This window comes from Mesoplodon mirus (assembly GCF_964341445.2).
Source record: "Mesoplodon mirus genome assembly, chromosome: 6".
Taxonomy (NCBI): domain Eukaryota; kingdom Metazoa; phylum Chordata; class Mammalia; order Artiodactyla; family Ziphiidae; genus Mesoplodon; species Mesoplodon mirus.
Genome location: NC_138982.1, coordinates 49587055 through 49607671, shown reverse-complemented (window position 1 = coordinate 49607671; position 20617 = coordinate 49587055). Strand labels below are relative to the sequence as shown.

The 20617-nt window shown below is 35.4% G+C and overlaps 1 protein-coding gene across 4 annotated transcripts in view; it reads left to right on the top strand.

Annotated features, from left to right (window-relative positions):
• Positions 1-20617, top strand: part of FXR1 (FMR1 autosomal homolog 1) — a 57023-nt gene that overhangs the window by 25711 nt on the left and 10695 nt on the right. For 3 of the 4 annotated variants that reach the window (XM_082625444.1, XM_082625445.1, XM_082625447.1), the window contains exons 4-12: positions 3077-3148; positions 3565-3713; positions 3943-4036; positions 4488-4604; positions 5928-6098; positions 7468-7546; positions 11757-11866; positions 16643-16729; positions 17910-18117. In XM_082625444.1, coding sequence (XP_082481570.1) covers positions 3077-3148; positions 3565-3713; positions 3943-4036; positions 4488-4604; positions 5928-6098; positions 7468-7546; positions 11757-11866; positions 16643-16729; positions 17910-18117 — 1087 coding nt within the window. The remainder of the gene's footprint in view (positions 1-3076; positions 3149-3564; positions 3714-3942; positions 4037-4487; positions 4605-5927; positions 6099-7467; positions 7547-11756; positions 11867-16642; positions 16730-17909; positions 18118-20617) is intronic. The other variant, XM_082625446.1, reaches the window with a different exon arrangement.

Here is a 20617-nt window from a genome sequence, read left to right as displayed (position 1 = left end):
ATTTGACCCACAACACAAAAGTGGAGGCAAATTCATAGCATTTTGATTTGAGCCAGGAACTTAGATTAATTTGGCTTTATGAGAGAGGCTTTGTCTTTCAGGGATCAGTTATTAATGAAGTTTACAGAGATGGATGTAAGTGTAAAATGAAATCCAGCATTTTAATGTTCAGTGAGAACTAAAGCTGCAAGACAGTCCACAATGTTTTATTCTTTTTTGTAGGTAAACTTACATAGAAAACCAGATTCCTAGATGGTTATTCTTTGGTGAAATAGAACAGGTAGTTTATTTTAAGACCCATTTTTCAGCATTCAAGCTTGAGGCACCCATCCACTGTAGATCAACAGTCTGTTTAGCTGAACTGCCTTTCTAAGATAGTGCTTGGAAAGGGCACTTTCCTTCTTGTTCTCAGGGTTTTCTTTTTGTTTTTTTAATTCTCAGTATACTAGGGAAAATAGTCAGCACTTACCATTTGAGTCTAATGGGCCATTTTTATTGTTTTTTATATTTTTAAGTCATTTTACATATAAATTTACAGAAGTAAGAATAAAAGGATGGTGAAGATAAACATTATTAGATATTTTAATAAGCATTTAAACAAAGAAATCCAAGTTTTTATTTCATGTTTTCTTGGTTTTTGACAATACATTTACCTAAAATGAGCAAAGTTTTCTGAATATTAACTTATTGCTCATCAGCTATCATGCATAAACCCAGAACATACCCATCTTGTAAATGCTGATATCAGATTTAAAGTCCATCTCTGATAAGTTCTAGTTTATCATTTCTTCTGTTTCATCTTACACACTTGAATTATCAGAATGCAATGGTTTAAGAATACAGTTGACCCTTGAACAACATGGGTTTGAACTGCATGGGTCCATGTATACTCGGATCCCCCCGCCGTGCGGCTTGTGGAAGTCTTAGTTCCCTGACCAGAGATTGAACCTGGGCCCTCGGCAGTGAAAGTGTAGAGTCTTGACCACTGGACTGCCAGGGAATTCCCACTCAGGTTATTTTCAGTAGAAAATGCTGTAGTACTGCATGATCAGTGGTTGGTTGAGTTTGCAGATGTGGAACTGCATATACAGAAGGCCGTCTGTGTTACACTCAGCTTTCAACTGCATGGAGGGTTGACGCCCCTAACCCCTTTGTTGTTCAAGGGTCAATTGTATTTTGGAACTTCTGATGGCTTCTAATTTTATCGAATAGAATATTAGCATCTTTGCCCTACAATTACACCACTCTCATATTTAACCAGTTGGATTGACTAATGTGCATTTCTTCGTCATCTGTTTCTTTCTAGTCAAAGAAGATGGCAGAGTATTTTAGGATGTAGGAAAAATAAGGTTCCTGGATTCTGCCCTAGATTTATGTAAGGGTTCATTGGATGCTTAATAACAGTTGCAAGACAGAATGAGTTTTATTCTATTCTAAAAAAAAGGTAAAAATTTTCTTATTTTTTGGAAGATCTGTAAGAAAGGATAGAGTCAAGAAATAGTTTTTACTCATATAAGAAATGCAGAAGCTAAAATTGAGTTCACTGGAGCTTCATTGGTATATAGGCTTTTTTTCCCTCAGCTTTTCTCTAATCATGGTATGCAGTAAAGCTGATCATGAAGTTTTGGCTTATTTATTTTTAGTTCCAGTATTCCACCCCTTCGAAGATTACTCTCATTATCATCTTGATAGAAGATTCAGGCTTTCCAAAACTGTTAGCCTGTCAGTAGTTGTTTACATTATTTCACAAATGGCTGTTAACATGTATTGATTGGTAGATTTCTCTGTCCACCTGTGTAGGGACAACCTTAGTTTAATCAAGATTTTTGTGTTTCTTAGTCATCTCTTCCCAGCCCCCCCTTCTCATGTATTGAAAATATATCAAACTGCTGTGTCATAAGAAATAACTCTAATTCTCAATGGAAACTTTTCTAATATATTATATTTCAAAATACTTGATAATTATAGAATACGTAAGATACAGGATTTTTTTTTTTTTGCATAGGAGGTTTTGTAAGGTATGTACTCTGCTAGATGGCCTAAATGTGTGTATAATTTTTTTTGTTAGACTTTTAGTACATTTAAGTTCCTCAGCAAGGGATTTAAATGTCATACCTTGAAGGAATTTTAAAATAGGAAGAAATTTAAAAAACTTTCTAAAAACAGTTCTTAATTTCAACATTTTATAAATACTGATAACAGATTTAAAATACATCTTATTAAGGTTCTAGCTTATCCTTACTTCTGATACTTGAATCATCAGAATGCCATGCTCGAAGATGAACAGTGTTGACAGAAACTGAAAGACCTATGTTTTACACTATGTAAAACTGTCTTGTAAGAAGCATTTCTTTAAAATAATACTTATTGTGACTTCCCTGGTGGCACAGTGGTTAAGAATCCGCCTGCCAATGCAGGGGACACGGGTTCCATCCCTGGTCCAGGAAGATCCCACATGCTACGGAGCAACTAAGCCCGTGTGCCACAACTACTGAGCCTGTGCTCTAGAGCCCGCGAGCCACAACTACCAAGCCTGCACGCCTAGAGCCCATGCTCTGCAGCAAGAGAAGCCATTGCAATGAGAAGCCTGCATACCGCAATGAAGAGTAGCTCCTGCTCGCTGCAACTACAGAAAACCTGTGCAGCGAAGACCCAATGCAGCCAAAAAAATATAAATAAATAAATAAATATAAATCTCTTAAAAAAAAATTTATGTTTAGTAAACCCTCTTGAATTTGGAATTCGATTTCCAAGGAGCCAAATTGCCCAAAGAGGGTTCAGTTTTATTTTTCAGTAGTAAAATTTAAGTGTATATAACTTTTATTAAATCATGTTTAGTATGCCAATTTCATTTTGTTCACAATATTTTTTTTAATTTATTTTTGGCTGTGTTGGGTCTGTTGCTGTGCGCGGGCTTTCTCTAGTTGCAGTGGGCATGGGCTATTCTTTGTATTACTCTTCACAATAAAATTTTTGATTCTTGAATTTAATGGAAGTTTGCTCTTATAATAAGTCATTGTCTATAGGGTTGAAATCTTTTTGGATGAAGGAATAAGGGCATTTTTTTTCTTGTCAGGTGTATTCAAGAGCAAATGATCAAGAACCATGTGGATGGTGGTTGGCTAAAGTTCGAATGATGAAAGGAGAAGTAAGTGATGTTGAAACTTGCTTTGTGACTCATTTCCAAGGAAATGCCTCCACTCTTGGTTCTGTAAATGTTACTCTAACTCTTAGTTGTTAAAAGCCTACTTCAGAAATAGTTAATCATGCCTTTCAAAAAGTCATGAGACCAGTAATTTATATTTGTGTTCTGGATTTGCAAACACCAAAGCTGCTCTCCAGAGGTATAAATAACGCAGGCGTGTGAGGACCACCATAGTTCATGCTTGTAAGAATGTATAATGTAGTTTAGGCAAATCAGATTGATGTAACTAAGCTGTGCTTAGTATTTGTGCCACAAGGGGGAGGGTCTGCTGGTTAAGCTAAGCAAGGTAATTAGAACTTCATTTAAAGCTCATTATTTTTATTCAGATGGGATTTTTAAAATATTTTGATGTCTTTTAGTTTTATGTCATTGAATATGCTGCTTGTGATGCCACTTACAATGAAATAGTCACATTTGAACGACTTCGGCCTGTCAATCAAAATAAAACTGTCAAAAAAAATACCTTCTTTAAATGCACAGTGGATGTTCCTGAGGATTTGAGAGAGGCGTGAGTAATTTTGTTTACTGTTGAATTGATTTGTGAATCAAGAGGATTTTTCAGTTCTACAAAAAACTTTTTTCCCCAGACGCCCAGTCAAAAACTTTGATAGAAAATCTTTTTAACAAACAAAAGTTTTAATGGGTGGTGTCAAAATGAAATACTGAGTTTTCATTATAATTGCCCTCTAAATTTAACCTATTATTTAGGTCTTACCCATGAATTACTTTCTCCCTAGGTGTGCTAATGAAAATGCACATAAAGATTTTAAGAAAGCAGTAGGAGCATGCAGAATTTTTTACCATCCAGAAACCACACAGCTAATGATACTGGTAAGGTAACTCCATATTTTAAGGTAGATAATGAATATTGTACAGATTTTATAATTAAATATTTCAAAAGATAAAAGCTAACTTGTTTTATAGTGACTATTTAAAATACAGTGTGGGAGAAATTTTTTTGCAGTTATAAAATTGTTAATTTGTACATTTCTCCTGGAGTAAGGAGGAAAAATCAATATAATATTCTTTACATCATAAAATCCTTAATATATAGGATCCTGGATTCTACCCACGCCCCCCAATCATAATTTGAAGAGCAGATCTAAGTAATGTGGAAATTAAGAAAGCAAAGTAAGAGTAACTTGTGGCGCGGGGTGGTGTATGTTAGGTGAGGAAGAAGTATAGTAGATGAAAATCAAGGAAGGCCTTATATGGAAGGTTGTGTTTGTATTACCTTGAAAAAGGATTTAAGTTTTTGAGTGATTAACTTGTGTGTTTATAGTCTGCCAGTGAAGCAACTGTTAAGAGAGTAAATATTTTGAGTGACATGCATTTGCGAAGTATTCGTACGAAGTTGATGCTTATGTCCAGAAATGAAGAGGCCACTAAGCATTTAGAAGTAAGTGGGTTTACTTGTAAAAGGTTTTTTGCGTGTCCTATTTAGTTTCATGAGTATATTATTCAAGTTCCATGGCTGAAACTACTTGACTGTTAGGTAAGGCAACTTGGGACCTGTTTTATGGCTAATAACTGAAGTCATTGTGTCCTTAGAAGAATTACTTTTTTCTATTACTTTTATCAAACGTAGCCTTTTGTCTGCTAAATGCCTGTTGAGTTATTTGTTAGGACTTGGATGACAGGTGCCAAAGAGCTTAGAAACTCACTAGGGATTTCCAGTAGAACTTTATTGCTGGTTTTTACTGTCCTGTATCAGTCACAATGCATTTCCTTAGTAACTGGTTCACTATAACAACTCCTGGGTAAGAAGAGAGGAGGATATATGGCTTGTAGTTTTCAAAAAGAGCCTACCATTGCTTCTCTCCATCCTAAGGTATTCCTGTTTTCTCCTCTTCTTCACTGCCACACTATTAGGAGATGTGTTCCCCCCACCCCCTCCCACACGCACTTGTGCACACACACACTGTCTTAGAGAAATTAGGGTACATTTATCTTTAGGATAAGTACAACAATGCCCTCATTAATTTAAAAGTTCCAAACAAGGGATATGTGAATGAGTTTTGAAACATGAATCGTCTGAACTGGAGAGCTTCCTGTGTCAGTAATTCTGGAAAATTGTTTTAGAATTACTGTTTTCTGTGACCATGATTAAATAGACGGGTCGACCTTTTTTCCCCTTCCATTATATGACCCCAAATGAATTTCCTTTATTCCTTTTTTTCTTAGTTCTTTTTCTTTTTTTAAAAAAAATTATAGTGAAATAAACATAAGATTTACCATCCTAACCATTTTTAAGTGTCCATTTGATAGTGTTGAGAAGTGTATTCACACTGTTGATCAACCAATCTTCAGAAACTTTTCATCTTGCAAAAGTGAAACTCTGTGTCCATTAAACAACTTCCCATTTCCCCTTCCTCCCAGGCCCAGGTCACCACCATTCTACTTTGTTTCTATAAATTTGAGTACTCTAGATACCTTTTGTAAGTGGGAATCATGTAGTATTTGTCTTTTTGTGACTGGCTTATTTCACTAAGCATAATGTCCTCAATGTTTGTCCATGTCATAGCATGTATCAGAATTTCCTCTTTAAGGCTGAATAATTCTGGTTTTACTCAACATATCACATTTTGTTTATCCATTCATCATTCAGTGGACATATGGGTTGCTTTCTCCTCTTGACTGTTGTGAATAATACTATGAACATGGGTGTACAAAAATTTTTTTTGATATTTTATTATAAATTATAATTTGCCTCTTTTACTAGTGCACAAAACAACTTGCAGCAGCTTTTCATGAGGAATTTGTTGTGAGAGAAGATTTGATGGGCCTGGCAATAGGAACACATGGTAGTAACATACAGCAAGCTAGAAAGGTTCCTGGAGTTACAGCTATTGAGCTAGATGAAGATACTGGAACATTTAGAATCTACGGTGAGGTAAGCTGTTTGCCCCCCACCTTGGGTAGCTTTCCTATAACATATTAACTGTTGTCTGGAATTCCAGTTTCCAAAGGGTGAAACGCTTTAAATTAATCAGCCTGGCAATCGTTGCATGTATGTAGGTGGATTAAAGGTTGTGTTTAATGTGTACTCTTCTGAAAAGTTCCTTAATCAACTGCTTCTGAATTTTACTCTGTTTTATGTGCATTACAGATAATTTATTCAAATATTTCTTGAGTGCTTACTGTCGGGCACTGGCAGTTATAAATAGCATATAATAGAATAGCTTTTGTAGAACTTGAATTTGAGTAATATTTTGTCACTGGTTAATTGTGACATCTGTGTGGACAGGAAAATAATCTGAAAAATAAATCAGACTTTTCTTCATTCAGACCATCATTCACATTAGAGTAAATGAGTTTTTTGGGGGTGATAATTTCAAGTCTTGACTTTTCATTTGAGTCATACAGTACGTCTTACTAGAGCCCTGATTTTTACTTCCGAAACCGTTAGAAGTGGGCAGTATAACAAAGTAATTGAGATGAAAGACTTTGGAGCCATACTCCTGAATTGGAATTTTGTCTCTACCACTTTGAGAGGGCTTGGAGAAAGTTACTCAGCTTCCCTGCATAATTTTCCGAATTGTAAAATGAGAATTATAATAGTGCTTACCTTACAGTTTATGGGGATTAAATACGGTTTAAAAATTTTTGCTGTGTGTAATACAGTGAGCACACAATATACTTGACCTATGGTTATTAAAGGACAAACAGTAGAAGTGGAAGTTAACTGTTACTAGAACTATAAATTCCTTTTGGAGAAGACCCCTCCCCCCCATCTTCCTGTCTTTTAAAATCATAACCATTAGCAATTAGGAATTTTAATGATGTTATCAGTAGGTAATTTTTTTTTAAATGCATCTGCAGGAACAGCCTTTTAAATCATTTATGTTGAGAATGAAAAAACAATGCAGATAGTACAGACAACATGAACAATTTTTTTTTTAACACTCACCTGGAGAATTCAGCATAGGAGTGTGGGCCAGATGTATTTAGGATTGGGTTAAAATTTGGCTAATGTAAGTAAGTTAAACTCTTGTTAATTTTCTCAGGGGCTTAAAAGGGACCTTAGAGATGTCTAACATATTTTGGTTGTAAAAGACTCTTTCCTAGCTGTTTAATGATTACTGTGACTTTTTTTGGAGAAGTACTTCATGAATTACTTGACTTGAAATGTCACTCTGGTGGTCTGAGCAGAATCTTGTACTAGAGCGTAATAATTCAGTTTTTCTTACTTTATTTTTGTTGTGGATTGTGGGTTTCTTCAAGGTTGAATTTCATGTTTGTTTCCCCTCTTTCTCCACCAGAGTGCTGATGCTGTAAAAAAGGCTAGAGGTTTTTTGGAATTTGTGGAGGATTTTATTCAGGTTCCTAGGAATCTTGTTGGTAAGTACTTCTACTAAATGTTAAACAAATTAAATGTTACTTAATTACATACAGTAACTTAATTGAAAATCAGAGTTTTCTGATATCTTAAAGTTATGTAGAGTATTTTTTTTATAACAGTTTGTCATTATAGTTTTTCTTAAGCCTTTTCATCCTTTGTCCTCTTTCTTAATATTTTCATTTTCTTGATGTCTTTATCATTCATATATCCATCAAAATTGTCGTAGGACTTTTTGAGAAGGTATTTGTGGTAATTTTTTCTTTTCTTTAATGTAGAAGAAAAAGTAAGAGTGGACTAACAATAGGGTAATAAACTTCTACACAGTAGGCTTCGAGTAAGTAATAGTTGTTGCAAAGGCATAGAATAAAGTTTAAGAAGTCATAGGCAGGAGAGAAGGATGGTGATGATGATATGAGGGGAGGTTTCACTATTAAGTTTTGACACTCAGTGAAAACTGCTGCGCCCATGGGTTATTAAGTGACAATTTTTGAATTTGAAGGTGCAGTTAAATGAGCATTATAGCTTGGGATTAGTTGTTTAACAGCTTTCTTATTATCCTCTACATCTGTGCTGTCTGTCCTTTAAAATGCTATTTGAGACATATGTGAGAAGCTTTGGTCACATGTTAAATACATAGTGATTATCCTAAAAGTTTGACAAAAATAAAGCATCAACATGACGTAGCAAAATTTACTAGAGGAATGGTTGGGGTTTTTTTGTGGTACGCGGGCCTCTCACTGTTGTGGCCTTTCCCGTCATGGAGCACAGGCTCTGGACGCGCAGGCTCAGCGGCCATGGCTCACGGGCCCAGCCGCTCCGCGGCATGTGGGATCTTCCCGGAGTGGGGCATGAACCTGTGTCCCCTGTATCGGCAGGCGGACTCTCAACCACTGTGCCACCAGGGAAGCCCAGGGGAATGGTTTTTTATGATTTTTTTTTGTCATCTATTGAATCTCATTAGTTTTTTGACCTTAATGAAATAGTTAGAGCCCCTTGGGCTCCATTTATATATAGTTACGCCTATAGGAAGATTCTTTACATGCTTTACTTGTCAAATTCTGTAAAACATTAGTAGGTGAAAATTAAAACAAACAAACAAAAAAACACTTCCACTATTAAAAAAGATGTTTGTTTTGGCCAGTAACAAGTAGTGTGCTTGGGATAATACACAAGAGTTTGGACAGTTTCATGGTGTTCAACTATATAAAAATCTTTGCACTTCTGCCCAAACGTTTGGATAGGTATGATACACTACCAGTTAAGAAAGCTCCACTTGGGCTTCCCTGGTGGCGCAGTGGTTGAGAATCTGCCTGCTAATGCAGGGGATGTGGGTTCAAGCCGTGGTCTGGGAGGATCCCACATGCCGCGGAGCAACTAGGCCCGTGAGCCACAACTACTGAGCCTGCACATCTGGAGCCTGTGCTCCGCAACAAGAGAGGCCGCGATAGTGAGAGGCCTGCGCACCACGATGAAGAGTGGCCCCCGCTTGCCACAGCTAGAGAAAGCCCTCGCACAGAAACAGAGACCCAACACAGCAAAAAATAAATAAACTCCTACCCCAACATCTTCTTTAAAAAAAGGAAAAACAAGAAAGAAATTGACTATTCAAAAAAAAAAGAAAGCTCCACCTAATCTGTTCCTAGAAACCACTGTTCACTGTACACTGAATTGCTGGAGATTATGAGTTGAGAGGTTAAAATTAAATGTAAGTCTCAGGTATTGTACATAAGTTTAATAAATGTTAAGATACAAAAAGTTACCAAATGTTTATTGTTGCCTAATGAAATTGCCTTTGACAAGAAAGCTGCTTTTGAAAATGATCCCCTTTGTTGTTTATATAATACTCTGTTATTGACAGCTATCAGTACTAACATTTTGGTTGCTGCTTTTACAGAACATAATTTAACTTAAGGTTTCTTCACTTGTAAAAATGATTTGGAGGTGAGTGTCTCCAAGGGAGTCAGGGTTCTTTCCAGCCCAACAATTCTATAGAAGATAGCCTTGGTCTTGTAGAATTTGTGGTAGTGTTAATTTTAAGTAAAAATTCCTGATATTTCAGAAATAAGGAAATTGGATGTATTTGTAGCTCTCAGATTTTTCTCTTTATTCGTTTATCTGTGTAGTGATGTGAGTACCTGTCATGTCTCTTTTTTTCTTCCACCCTGGCTTGGTTGGCTTTGGTGATTTGGGTTATTTGTTTACTATTTAGAAAATAAATGTTAGCAACTATTATGCATTGGTGAAATACTCAGAAGTAAGGACTTCAGTTGGTTGGTGTGTATAATAGTAGTACTACATCTTCCTCCAAAATGTTTTCTGGTTGAAGCAGTGTTTTGAAAAATAGTACATTCTTAGTCCAAGTGAAAGAGAAAAAAAAGAGGACTGAGACATAAATGGGAATGAGGACTACTTGGTAGGTAAGTTTCAGAGAGGATTCCCGCACATATTCGGGTTCCAAGGGTTCTAGACTTGTTGACCATTCCCACCCTTCCCAAATCAAAAGTATTACATGAACATTGATTTGAAAATTAATTGAAACTTTTCACCTCCTGGAAGCCTTCCTTAATCACTTCTCTACTCTGTCCCTTCAGCATTTATGCTCAGTGCTCAAATTATACTACAGGTCTGCTTCAGTTTGTCAATATGCTTTGGAATTTAAACTGTGGAAATGATCAGTTAAAATACTGAAGGTCTCTGGTGGGACTAAATAAAACTTGCAGGTAGGTCCTTGCCACAGACCCCAGAAGGGTGATGGATATTCACTCACCACTGGTATAGACCACAAGAAGGAAGGGGTAAAGATTTTGGGGAGGGGGTATGATATATCAATCTGATTTTTGTTTTTTCGAAAAGATATTTGCTTATTTTTAGCAGGGTCAAGGATGGAGTTGCTGCTTGAGCTTCACTGTGTTAACATGAAGGTTGCTTTTATATGCTGCTGCTAGGGCTGCTCAGAGAAGACATACATCATGTGACTTCCCTGTCCTACTGCTTTGTTTTTTCTTTTTACCTGTTCAATTGCTGGTGCTTTTAAATTTAGGGTTATTGGGCAAGGAGGTTTGAAAATCCTATAATAGTGTCTGCTGTATTGACCAGCTTATTGTTGCCATGGTTCCTTATTTATCTCCTTCCCCCCTTATTTATTCTTTATTGGGAACTGTTCTCTCAAGTATGCAATAGGAGAAACGTACATTTTAACCTCTTTCAACCAAAATTAATTTATTGTGGAAATAGATTGCTGATATAGTATAAAATATTAATTAATCGAGGATTTGGATTTAACAAATAAGATGTTGCTGTTAACTTAGGATACATCTATTCCATATACTGATAGTTACTTGAACATTTACTTCTGTTACCAGGTAACACTACCCAGTATTGCTTTGTTACTTTATGGGTGTATGTTAGCTTTATAACGAGTGAGTTCCTAAGGGGAAGAGCATCTTTGTGTCCTCCTTTTAGTTTCTCCTCTAATTATTGGATACTCAATAACTGCTATGTGACAGACTTACAAGTTAAGTGTGGAGAAGGTAAATAATTTGAATTTTATGTCATTTTACAGTATTTTATAATCTAGGAAGACAGCAAACCATATACATGTTGTATGTAGTTGTACACTTCTGCAGTACTTTAAAAACTTACAGGTGTAAAATGTAATACTTGTTAAATGTCAACATTTTATTTTGGTGAAGAGAATATTCATTTTAAAAGAATCTTGAAGTCACAGGTGTCTTTTGAACAAATAGGAACTTAAAAGCCAGATTGATGACTTTGTTAGTTGTTTGAATAATAATATATGTAATATGTCATAAATGTAAACAAATTGATGTGTTTAATGCCAAAATAAAAGTTTTCTTTTTGCCTTCATTTTTATATCCAAGTTTTTGAAATGGTTCGACTTGATATTTTAAAAATAGAAAAATGATATAGAACATAATAAAAAATATTTAGACATTGAAAATGGCTTACATTGTGAGTGGCACTGTCAATCTCAGTTAATAGTAGTTGCCTTAGGCGTACGGAAGTGAAGGTTTCATACCAAGGATAAAGTTCCTCAGTGGTCTTTAGGGTGAGTTAATTGAGAGTAAGAAGATGAAGTTTTGCTTGGTTTTTATAATTTGATAGTAAGTCAGATTATTTGGGCTGGTGTTGAAATGATAAGCAGTGTTGGTTTTTAACTTACCATTATATATGTTTCTCTTATTAAAGGAAAAGTAATTGGGAAGAATGGCAAAGTTATTCAAGAAATAGTAGACAAATCTGGTGTGGTTCGGGTGAGAATTGAAGGAGACAATGAAAATAAACTACCTAGAGAAGATGTAAGTATTTAAAACATAATTTGCCTGTGTCCTGTGTCTCCCTCCCCTCCGCCCCCCACTCTTTTTCTGGTTGACTTACAGTACTATTTTTTATATTTTGAAAATTGTTTTAGGAAAGTTATATCCGGTGAACTGCTTATGCTCTGCTGCAGATTTTTCTTTTTTAAAAAATTCTGTTCCTTACAATGTTGCTTAACACACTTAGAAAACAAGTCATCTTTCAGTTGTTGGCCTTGGGCTCTTGGTTGGTTTCTCAGTATGTCAGTAAAAAAGCCAGTTTTTTTTGGTGGGGGGGAAGACTGATAATCCTAACAGTTCTTTTTTTTGTACTTAGAGTGTAAAGAATTTGATATTCTAAACAAAACAGTAGGCTGTGAAGGAATTCTTGATAAGTAACACTTCTTTGACCTTGTTTTTTTAGAATTTGTAAGCCCTAACCATTTCTTAATTGAAATCTTTAAGCTCTATGTTGCTAGTAATTCTGATGCCAACTTTCTGAAATTTCTTTGTCAGTCTTTTTCTTACATGTTGATGTCTTGTCCACAGTGCGGTATTTTTCCTTCTCATCCACCACTGTAAGCATCTCTCACTTTTGTGGCTCCAGTGGTCAAGTCTGTATAAGTTGCATGTCTGAACATAAGGCAAGGATTTCCCCCCAAATGATCTCCCAGAAAGCAGTACATTCACACCTTCCTCAGTTTTACATGATAACTAGAGAGTTTGTTTGCCTATCAGACAGAGTAAGTTTTAAAAAAAAAAAGAGAGACACACAGAAAATTGTAGAATTTGGCTCAGATAAATAGCCTCACAGCTGGTATTTGATGTTGTAAAGATGCCTATGAAAGATACCATTTCCTTTATTCCTTTTAATTAGTTAGAATGTAGAGGTAAAATACATACTTAAAAACAAATGAGAGAAAAGAAATGTCTTACTATTATACAAATGAGTACTTGTGGATTGATTTCATCCTACACTGCTTCAAAAACTGCTGTGAACCTCAAGTAATTTTAACTTATTCTTAAGCAAACACCATGCCTCAAATGGGGGGGAACCCCGTTTTTTCTTGAATTTAAGATGAGGATTAAAATCAAGGGTGTCATACTGTTATAATTGGCACTGTCCCCATTTATACTTAATATATAAAATAATGGTGATCCATTTGGCATACAACCACTGCCTAAAATTGATCTGAAGATCAAGGTGTTTACTGGGCAGGGTCATTAATGACTCAATTATAATTTCTTAGCTTGATACTAATATCTAGTCTTCCCTTAGCTTGACTTATTCCCAGTTGCTTTCCAGTATTTACCATCTTGTTGTAAGCTAATTCTTCTAGGCCCTCCTTCATAAATTAAGAAGTTATTGTACTTTCCTTTGTTTGTAGTTTTGGTCATTGTTACCTCCATTTCTGTGCCAGAGTTAAGAAATTTAAATGCTAAAAGATACCAAGCACATTATGTAAATTACAAAGCAAGTTGGGATGTACAAGATAGGAAAGGGAGGGCACACTGTGCCTTTCTATAAAAGAAACATGCTGCTCATGTTTAATCTGGTTGCTGTGTAGGAATGCATGTATTATGTGTTGCTGTTTCTTCCAATATTTTAAAGAAAAGCTGGAAACCTAAACAGTACACAAAATTTTTCAATTTTCAAAACATTGCATGTGAAAACAAATCTGAAGGTTGATATTGGCTTATTTGGGGCCACCATTTCACAACTTAAGTTGTCTAGGGGCATTCCCTGGTGGTCCAGTGTTTGGGACTCTGCACTTTCACTGCTGTGGGCCTGGGTTCGATCTCTGGTTGGGGAACTAAGATCTCGCAAGCTGTGTGTCGTGGCCAAAAAGAAAGAAAGAAAAAAAAAAAGCTGTCTAAATCCCCTGGAGACTCAGTTTATAACTTGTTTACTCTGAAGTCTTTGGTGACTCACCTCTAGCCCGATATGACCTTTCCACCTGTATACCGTAGCTTTTATTGTCTATATAATTGTGTATTTAATGATTTTCTTTAAGTCTTATATTTTGTTTTCTGGTTTATCTTATGTCTCCAAGCCAGGTTATGGAGCTCCTTGAAGTCAAGAAATCAAATCTGAATTCTCATATTTTCCCTTCTTCCCTAGCATAATGAACTATATAGAGTAGGCACCTGGTAAATATTTAAAGTCAGTTAATTAAGGTTTTTTAAGATTAGATTTGAGTTTTTAATTGTAAAAGAAACACGGTTTATGTAAAGGTTAGAATAGCACAGAAAGGTATGGTGTAAAAAATAAATTATATTTATGTCCTGTCCATGTTTTTCTCTTTCCATCATGTCTAATAGATTTTAGACTTCTCAGGTTGCCTTTTTGTGTCTTCTGCTCTTAAAAATAATGTTGCAGCAAAGATCCCTTGTGACTGAAGAGTAAATGCCTGGAAGTGCATTTGTTAGATCAAAGGCTATATGGCATTTAAATTTTTAGATCTTGTTAGTTTTCCCACACATTCCTCCACCAGTATAGAAAATGTCTGTATTCCACATATTTGCCAATACTGACTTATATCACAATTTAATTAGTGCCATTCCAGAAGATGTACATATTATCTTTCCATTTGCTTGAAAGACATTTTCTATAAACAGATTGTTTTTTGCATATTTTTTGTCATTTTTTATTACTGAAGTGTGTAAGCTTTTGCATTTTGAGTAAGTTAGTTTTTTTATGTATGTGGCAAATATTTTTGCCTTCTGACTTCTGAAATTTTGTATCATGTTTAGCAGGTCATAGATTGTTCAGAAGTGCATTTCTAGTTTTTTCCCTCTAGGTTTTTTTGGTTTTTTTTTTGTTTGTTTTTTTTGGTGTAATGTTATCAGGAGCAGGATCAGCATTATTGTTTTCTGAGTGCTAGTTTGTCTCAGTGTCACCTGTTAACTATAAATAATCAGTTTAAAAAATATTTTTAAATCTAGAAATTTCACTGAAATAACTTAGATGTAAACTCATATTCAGTAATAATCATTTACTCTTTACTCCAGTTTTTTTTTTTCTAATGGTTTATAATACCTATTAAAATAGTCTGTAGGGCTTCCCTGGTGGCACAGTGGTTGAGAGTCCGCCTGCCGATGCAGGCGACACGGGTTCGTGCCCCGGTCTGGGAGGATCCCACATGCCGTGGAGTGGCTGGGCCCGTGAGCCATGGCCGCTGAGCCAGCGCGTCCGGAGCCTGTGCTCCGCAACGGGAGAGGCCACAACAGTGAGAGGTCCGCGTACCGCAAAAAAAAAAAAAAAAAAGTCTGTAAAATACATGCAGTTAAGGATGCCTTTTTACTGCTCCTTTTCTTTGGAGGTAACTATTGGTTACTATCTCCAGTTGGGGGTCAAGGCATTCTATTTCTCTTAATCCTTGCAGATCAGCTGTTTGGAAAGACTTTACTGTTTTTATCTACTTTGTAAAATTCTATTTATTTTTAATATTGACTTTAAATGACAATAATATTCTTATGAATTCCCCTAAATTTCTACATCTGGGATGGCATAATTCACATTCTACCTAATATTCCTGTGCTTTTAAAATTCATATCACTAATGCTGTACAATGAGATTATTACAGGAAGGTTTATTATCTTTTCTGAGATTGTGATTATCTTTAGAACAAGGACTTTATTTATCCTATTCCTTGGCGTAGATTCTGGCAGTTAACACGTGGATGTTGTTTGGAATTAAGTAACTGGATATGAAATTGGCTGGTGAGCAAATGGTTTTCTCAGCTGTAGAATTGGGATATTTCTTAAAGTGAATTTTTAATGAACATTAAATAATGAATGTAAATAATATAGTCCCAGAAATACAGTATGTGATTAAAACTTTTTAGATCTCTTTTTTTCCCCTCCCCTGTCTTTTATTCACTTTGTATCCTCTGTTTTCTGCATGTGAATTTTTGAGGACACTGTCAAGACTTTCTCACTTCCTAATAAGCTTAAGTTAGAGTCCCTTGTTTCATGCCTTCCTAGTTGTAATTACTTCCTTATAGTCACTCGCTTTAAGCTCCATGATAGCTGTGCTCTGTACTGTAGCCTTAGCACCTGCCCTGGTGCATTTTTTCTTTTTGATCTCCCATACTAAAATTCAATTAGATTTTTTAAAAATTATTTTGAAAATAAGTCACATAGTAGTTTCTTACATAGAATAAAAAGTTACGCCACACTTAATTCCATATTTAGAATCCAAAGTTAAGCCAGTTTGTTTGGATAACTGTTAGGAACTATTCTGTAGAATCAAGAAAGTGAGGAAGGACACTGTGATTGGGTGAGTTTACTTAGGATCTGTTCATTGCTTTTAGCCAGTAGGAAGCTGGAAGTTTACTTCTTTAAAGGAAAAAAAAATCATCATCTTATTCTCCTCCTCCTCTTTTGAAATTCAGCTAAGTAAACCGGGTCTGGGTTAATCCTTTCATTTGTTTTAATAACTGGTGACTACTTGCTCATATCAGTAATTTCTTTACATTGCGTAAATATTGAGAGTCTGTAGATGATACTTCTATTAATGGGTACGAAATACTCCTTCCATTACACACATGTTGAAAGTTTTGCTATCTGAGCATGTAATATAGGGATAACCTGACTAATGGGTTTTATTATATTTTTAAGGAAAGCAGTACTAAAGTGATATATCTGGTCTGAAAATTCATGCCAGTTTGATGGAAAATTTCTTTAAAAGTTGGTTTATATACTTAAAAGATTAGATTGAATTAGAAATTAGAAAACATAAATATTAAATACTGAGGATGTTGTGTTTTCTTACAGGGGATGGTTCCATTTGTATTTGTTGGCACTAAAGAAAGCATTGGAAATGTGCAAGTTCTTTTAGAGTATCATATTGCTTATCTAAAGGTTTGTATAGTGTTCATATCATGTTGCTCCACACGTTAAACTTTAATTTTATATTTGTAGTAAATTTTAAGTCTTTAAATATTTCTGTTAATTCAGCTTCATATTTGCCCTTTCTTTCTGCGTGAGAATATTAAGTCCTTTGCTGTAGTAAAATGATTGGCCTCATGTACATTTTTTCTCTTTCCCTCTGTACTTTTACATTTCTTTCCATACTGTTTAAGACATGGTCACTCTTGTGTTTGATGCAGATAGGACACAACCAGGAATGAAGGTGGGCTTTCTTGGTAACTGATATTCTCTGAATCACATGTACTACCCCCATAGATATCAGTTGATAATTCTTAACCATTGTTTTTAATATAGTCTGTTTGGGTTGATGAATAAAGAGAAAAGGTTTTAGAAAAGAAATTCCCTGTAAGTTGGAATTGTCATTTTCTACTCTTCTTATTCCTGCTGTTTTTCTCTTGTTTATAGTATCTCAACTGCTCTGTCTCTAGTTATGTTTTCCTTTTAGTCACTCATATCATTGGCTGCTGTGTTAATATTTTGAAAGCACCCCTGATAATGTCATTCCTTTTTTTTAAAACTCATCTTTCCAATACTCTTTTAGCCAAGAGCTTTCTCTAGACACCTTACCTTCACATCCTGTAATGACCTCATTCTCTGAATGACCAAGTCTGCCAGTTCATCTAGGTCACAACTCAAGTGTCATTATTTTGATAGGAAAGTAGGTTATTAATAGTACCTGCCATAAAATGGTACCTTACCTCATTTAGCAGAGTTTTTACTCCTTGAAGGCTAGATCTGGTAATTTTGTGTAATTATTAGCTGTTTAAATAGGTTATTTCAGCACTTGTCTGTTGAACATCCCCTAGGTTATTTTAATGCTTGTGTGTAAACATTCCCTTGAAGGAGAAGAGTCATTGTCTTTTTATTTTGCATACCTGTAGCACTTAGCATGGTTGGCACATGATGCTAAGGCATTTGTAAATGCTTGGTGAATTGAATAAACAAATGACCTTGTAAATTGTGTTCACTAGGAATACAGTTATGCTTTGCTGAGTAACTGCCCAAGATCACAGCTTCTTTCATTCGTAGTACTGGAGTATAGCTAAAGCTCTGGGCTTTAAGAAGACAAAAAAATACATGTAAGATTTATCCTTTTTTGTTTTGGTTATAGGAAGTAGAACAGCTAAGAATGGAACGCCTGCAGATTGATGAACAGCTACGACAGATTGGTATGGGTTTCAGACCTTCTTCCACCAGAGGGCCTGAAAAAGAGAAAGGATATGCCACTGATGAAAGTACCGTCTCTTCTGTACAAGGTTCTAGGTCTTATAGTGGAAGAGGCAGAGGTCGTCGGGGCCCTAATTACACCTCCGGTTATGGTAAAAAAAAAATATTTTTTTTTTGGTAGTGGTTTCGGTGCTCCAATACATTTTGCTTATTATTGTTTTTGGGTTTTTTTAGGATTTATTTTTTATTTCATTTTATTTTATTTATTTATCTACTTATTTATTTATGGCTGCGTTGGGTCTTCATTGCTGTGCGTGGGCTGTTTTCTAGTTGCAGTGAGCGGGGGGCTGCTCTTTGTTGCAGTGCGCAGGCTTCTCATTGTGGTGGCTTCTCTTGTTGTGGAGCATGGCCTCTAGGCGTGTGGGCTTCAGTAGTTGTGACGCACGGGCTCAGTACTTGTGGCTTGCGGGCTCTAGAGCGCAGGCTCAGTAGTTTTGGTGTGTGGGGTTAGTTGCTCCGTGGCATGTGGTGTCTTCCCAGACCAGGCTTGTACCCGTACCCCTGCATTGGCAGGCGGATTCTTAACCACTGTGCCACCAGGGAAGTCCTGCTTATTATTGTTTAGTTCATCACTTTATCTTGGCTTTGAGGGCAGGAGATAGTTCTGAGGTACATGTTTTAATAGTGACAGCATGCTTTATATTAATGACAGTAAAAGGTTTGTAGTGTTCAAGTAAAAGGTTTGTGTGTAATGAAATGAAACATGTTTTTGTTAAGTTTATAGCTCATGATCATGTTTGTTCTAAATATTTAGAATAAATATATATGCAACTTGTTTTCTCAGATATTTTCCCTGTACAATTATATACATTTTCCAATAAAAACCTAGTGATGGTGGTGATACTGCTAGGATTTATCTTTTGCCTGCCCTCTAGGAAAAGTAAAAATGAAAAAATACACTAATCACTGTGCCACGATTACATATAGCAAATCTGTACTGGTTTTTAAAATATACTGTATTGGTTCATTTGGCAGTTTCGAATAGTAATATCTCACATCTGGAATTATTTTGTGAAATACAGCATTTCAATAATATGGGAGCTTTAAAAGTTAGAACCTAGTTAACATTTTATAAATGAACATTTTTCTAAAATGTGTTTCACTGAGAGGATGGGGCTTAACCTATGTAGGAAGGGACCAGTGGATGGTGATTGTCAACAATTCTCTAATCCTAAATTTCTCAGTTCGTCTTCAGCTTTGGAGTTGTTCCATTTTTCTGCGTTTGGACTTGGATCTTAGCAGTGACCTGATTTTTTTCTTCCCTTCTCTCTTTCCTTTTCTCTTCTCTTCTCTCTTCTCTACTCCCCTATGCTCATCCTAACTGCTTTGGGAAAAAAATTCATAAGCCTTTTCCAGAATAGAAGGCATTTAGGGAAAAAAGCTTTACAGTGTGCAGATTCCAATTCCACATTTCATGTTTGACCAAAGGATCATCTAATGATGCCAGAGTTATATTAGATTTGTACTGCTTTTCATTTGTTGTAGAGTTGGATGGTCAAGGTTCCCTTCCCCTTTTTTCATTATTTTAAAGTTAATCCTGTATTGAAGCCTGAAAAGAAGAATTCCAGTTACTGTGTTCAGTATGTGAAGGATTGAGAATTGAGAACTATTAAAATCCTGAAAGCACATTTAATACAAAAGACAATCAGTAGTTAAATAGAAATTAAGTACATATTGAATGATTTTAGAGGTACAAATTACTAGTACAGATAATCAGATTTGGTTTTTTGGTTGATGAATTCATTGAACAATTTTATAAGCCTCTGGGAAGTCCACTTATTGATGAGAGGTCACTCTTTGGCAAAATGCTTTTGTTGACAGTAGAAATAAATTTAAATGAGAATGGTAGAGGAATATCATTTGGATTGAAGAAAGCTATGCAGATTGTTCAGTAGATGGCACCCTTACCTCTGAATCTTTGCCAACTAGTAACATTGTATTTCTTGAAATAGCTGTTGAACTTAAAGTGGGCTCCAGAGAAATAAAAATTATTTGAATTTGGTTGTAGATGTTCTTGTCCACTTAACAGCAGAAGGTTTTTTAGGTGGTGAATATATATATATATATATATATATATATATATAAGCTGTATAAGAATTTAACATCTCTGAAATTATATGTGTTACAATGGATGATGTCTTACAACTTTAATTGGCAGCATTTTCTTTAAATGGCACACAAAGTATGACTTAATGTTGGATTTGATAAAATGTGGGGCTTTAGCTGTTTTAAGTTCAGCATATGTGTTCATTTAAAAGGATGTGAACCATCTTCATAAGGTGATTTTAGAAGTTTAAGGGGAAAATCTGAGTTAAAATTCTGTTAAAAGCAGGTCTTTTTATTTGTTGGAGCCATTACAAATTGAATCGGTTTCATGGATCATTTATAAAGCCTCCCCCCACCCTGACTTTTTGGTTTCATGAACTTATATTTTACAAAATTGAGGTTGGAATGATTGCAATGATTTTAACAGAGTATTTTTCTGTTGATTATGCATCAAATCATAATTTCAGAGGCTTTTTACAATACTATTATCTTATAGTTCTGTAGGTCAGAAATCTGACATGAGTGTCACTGTGCTAAAATCTAAGT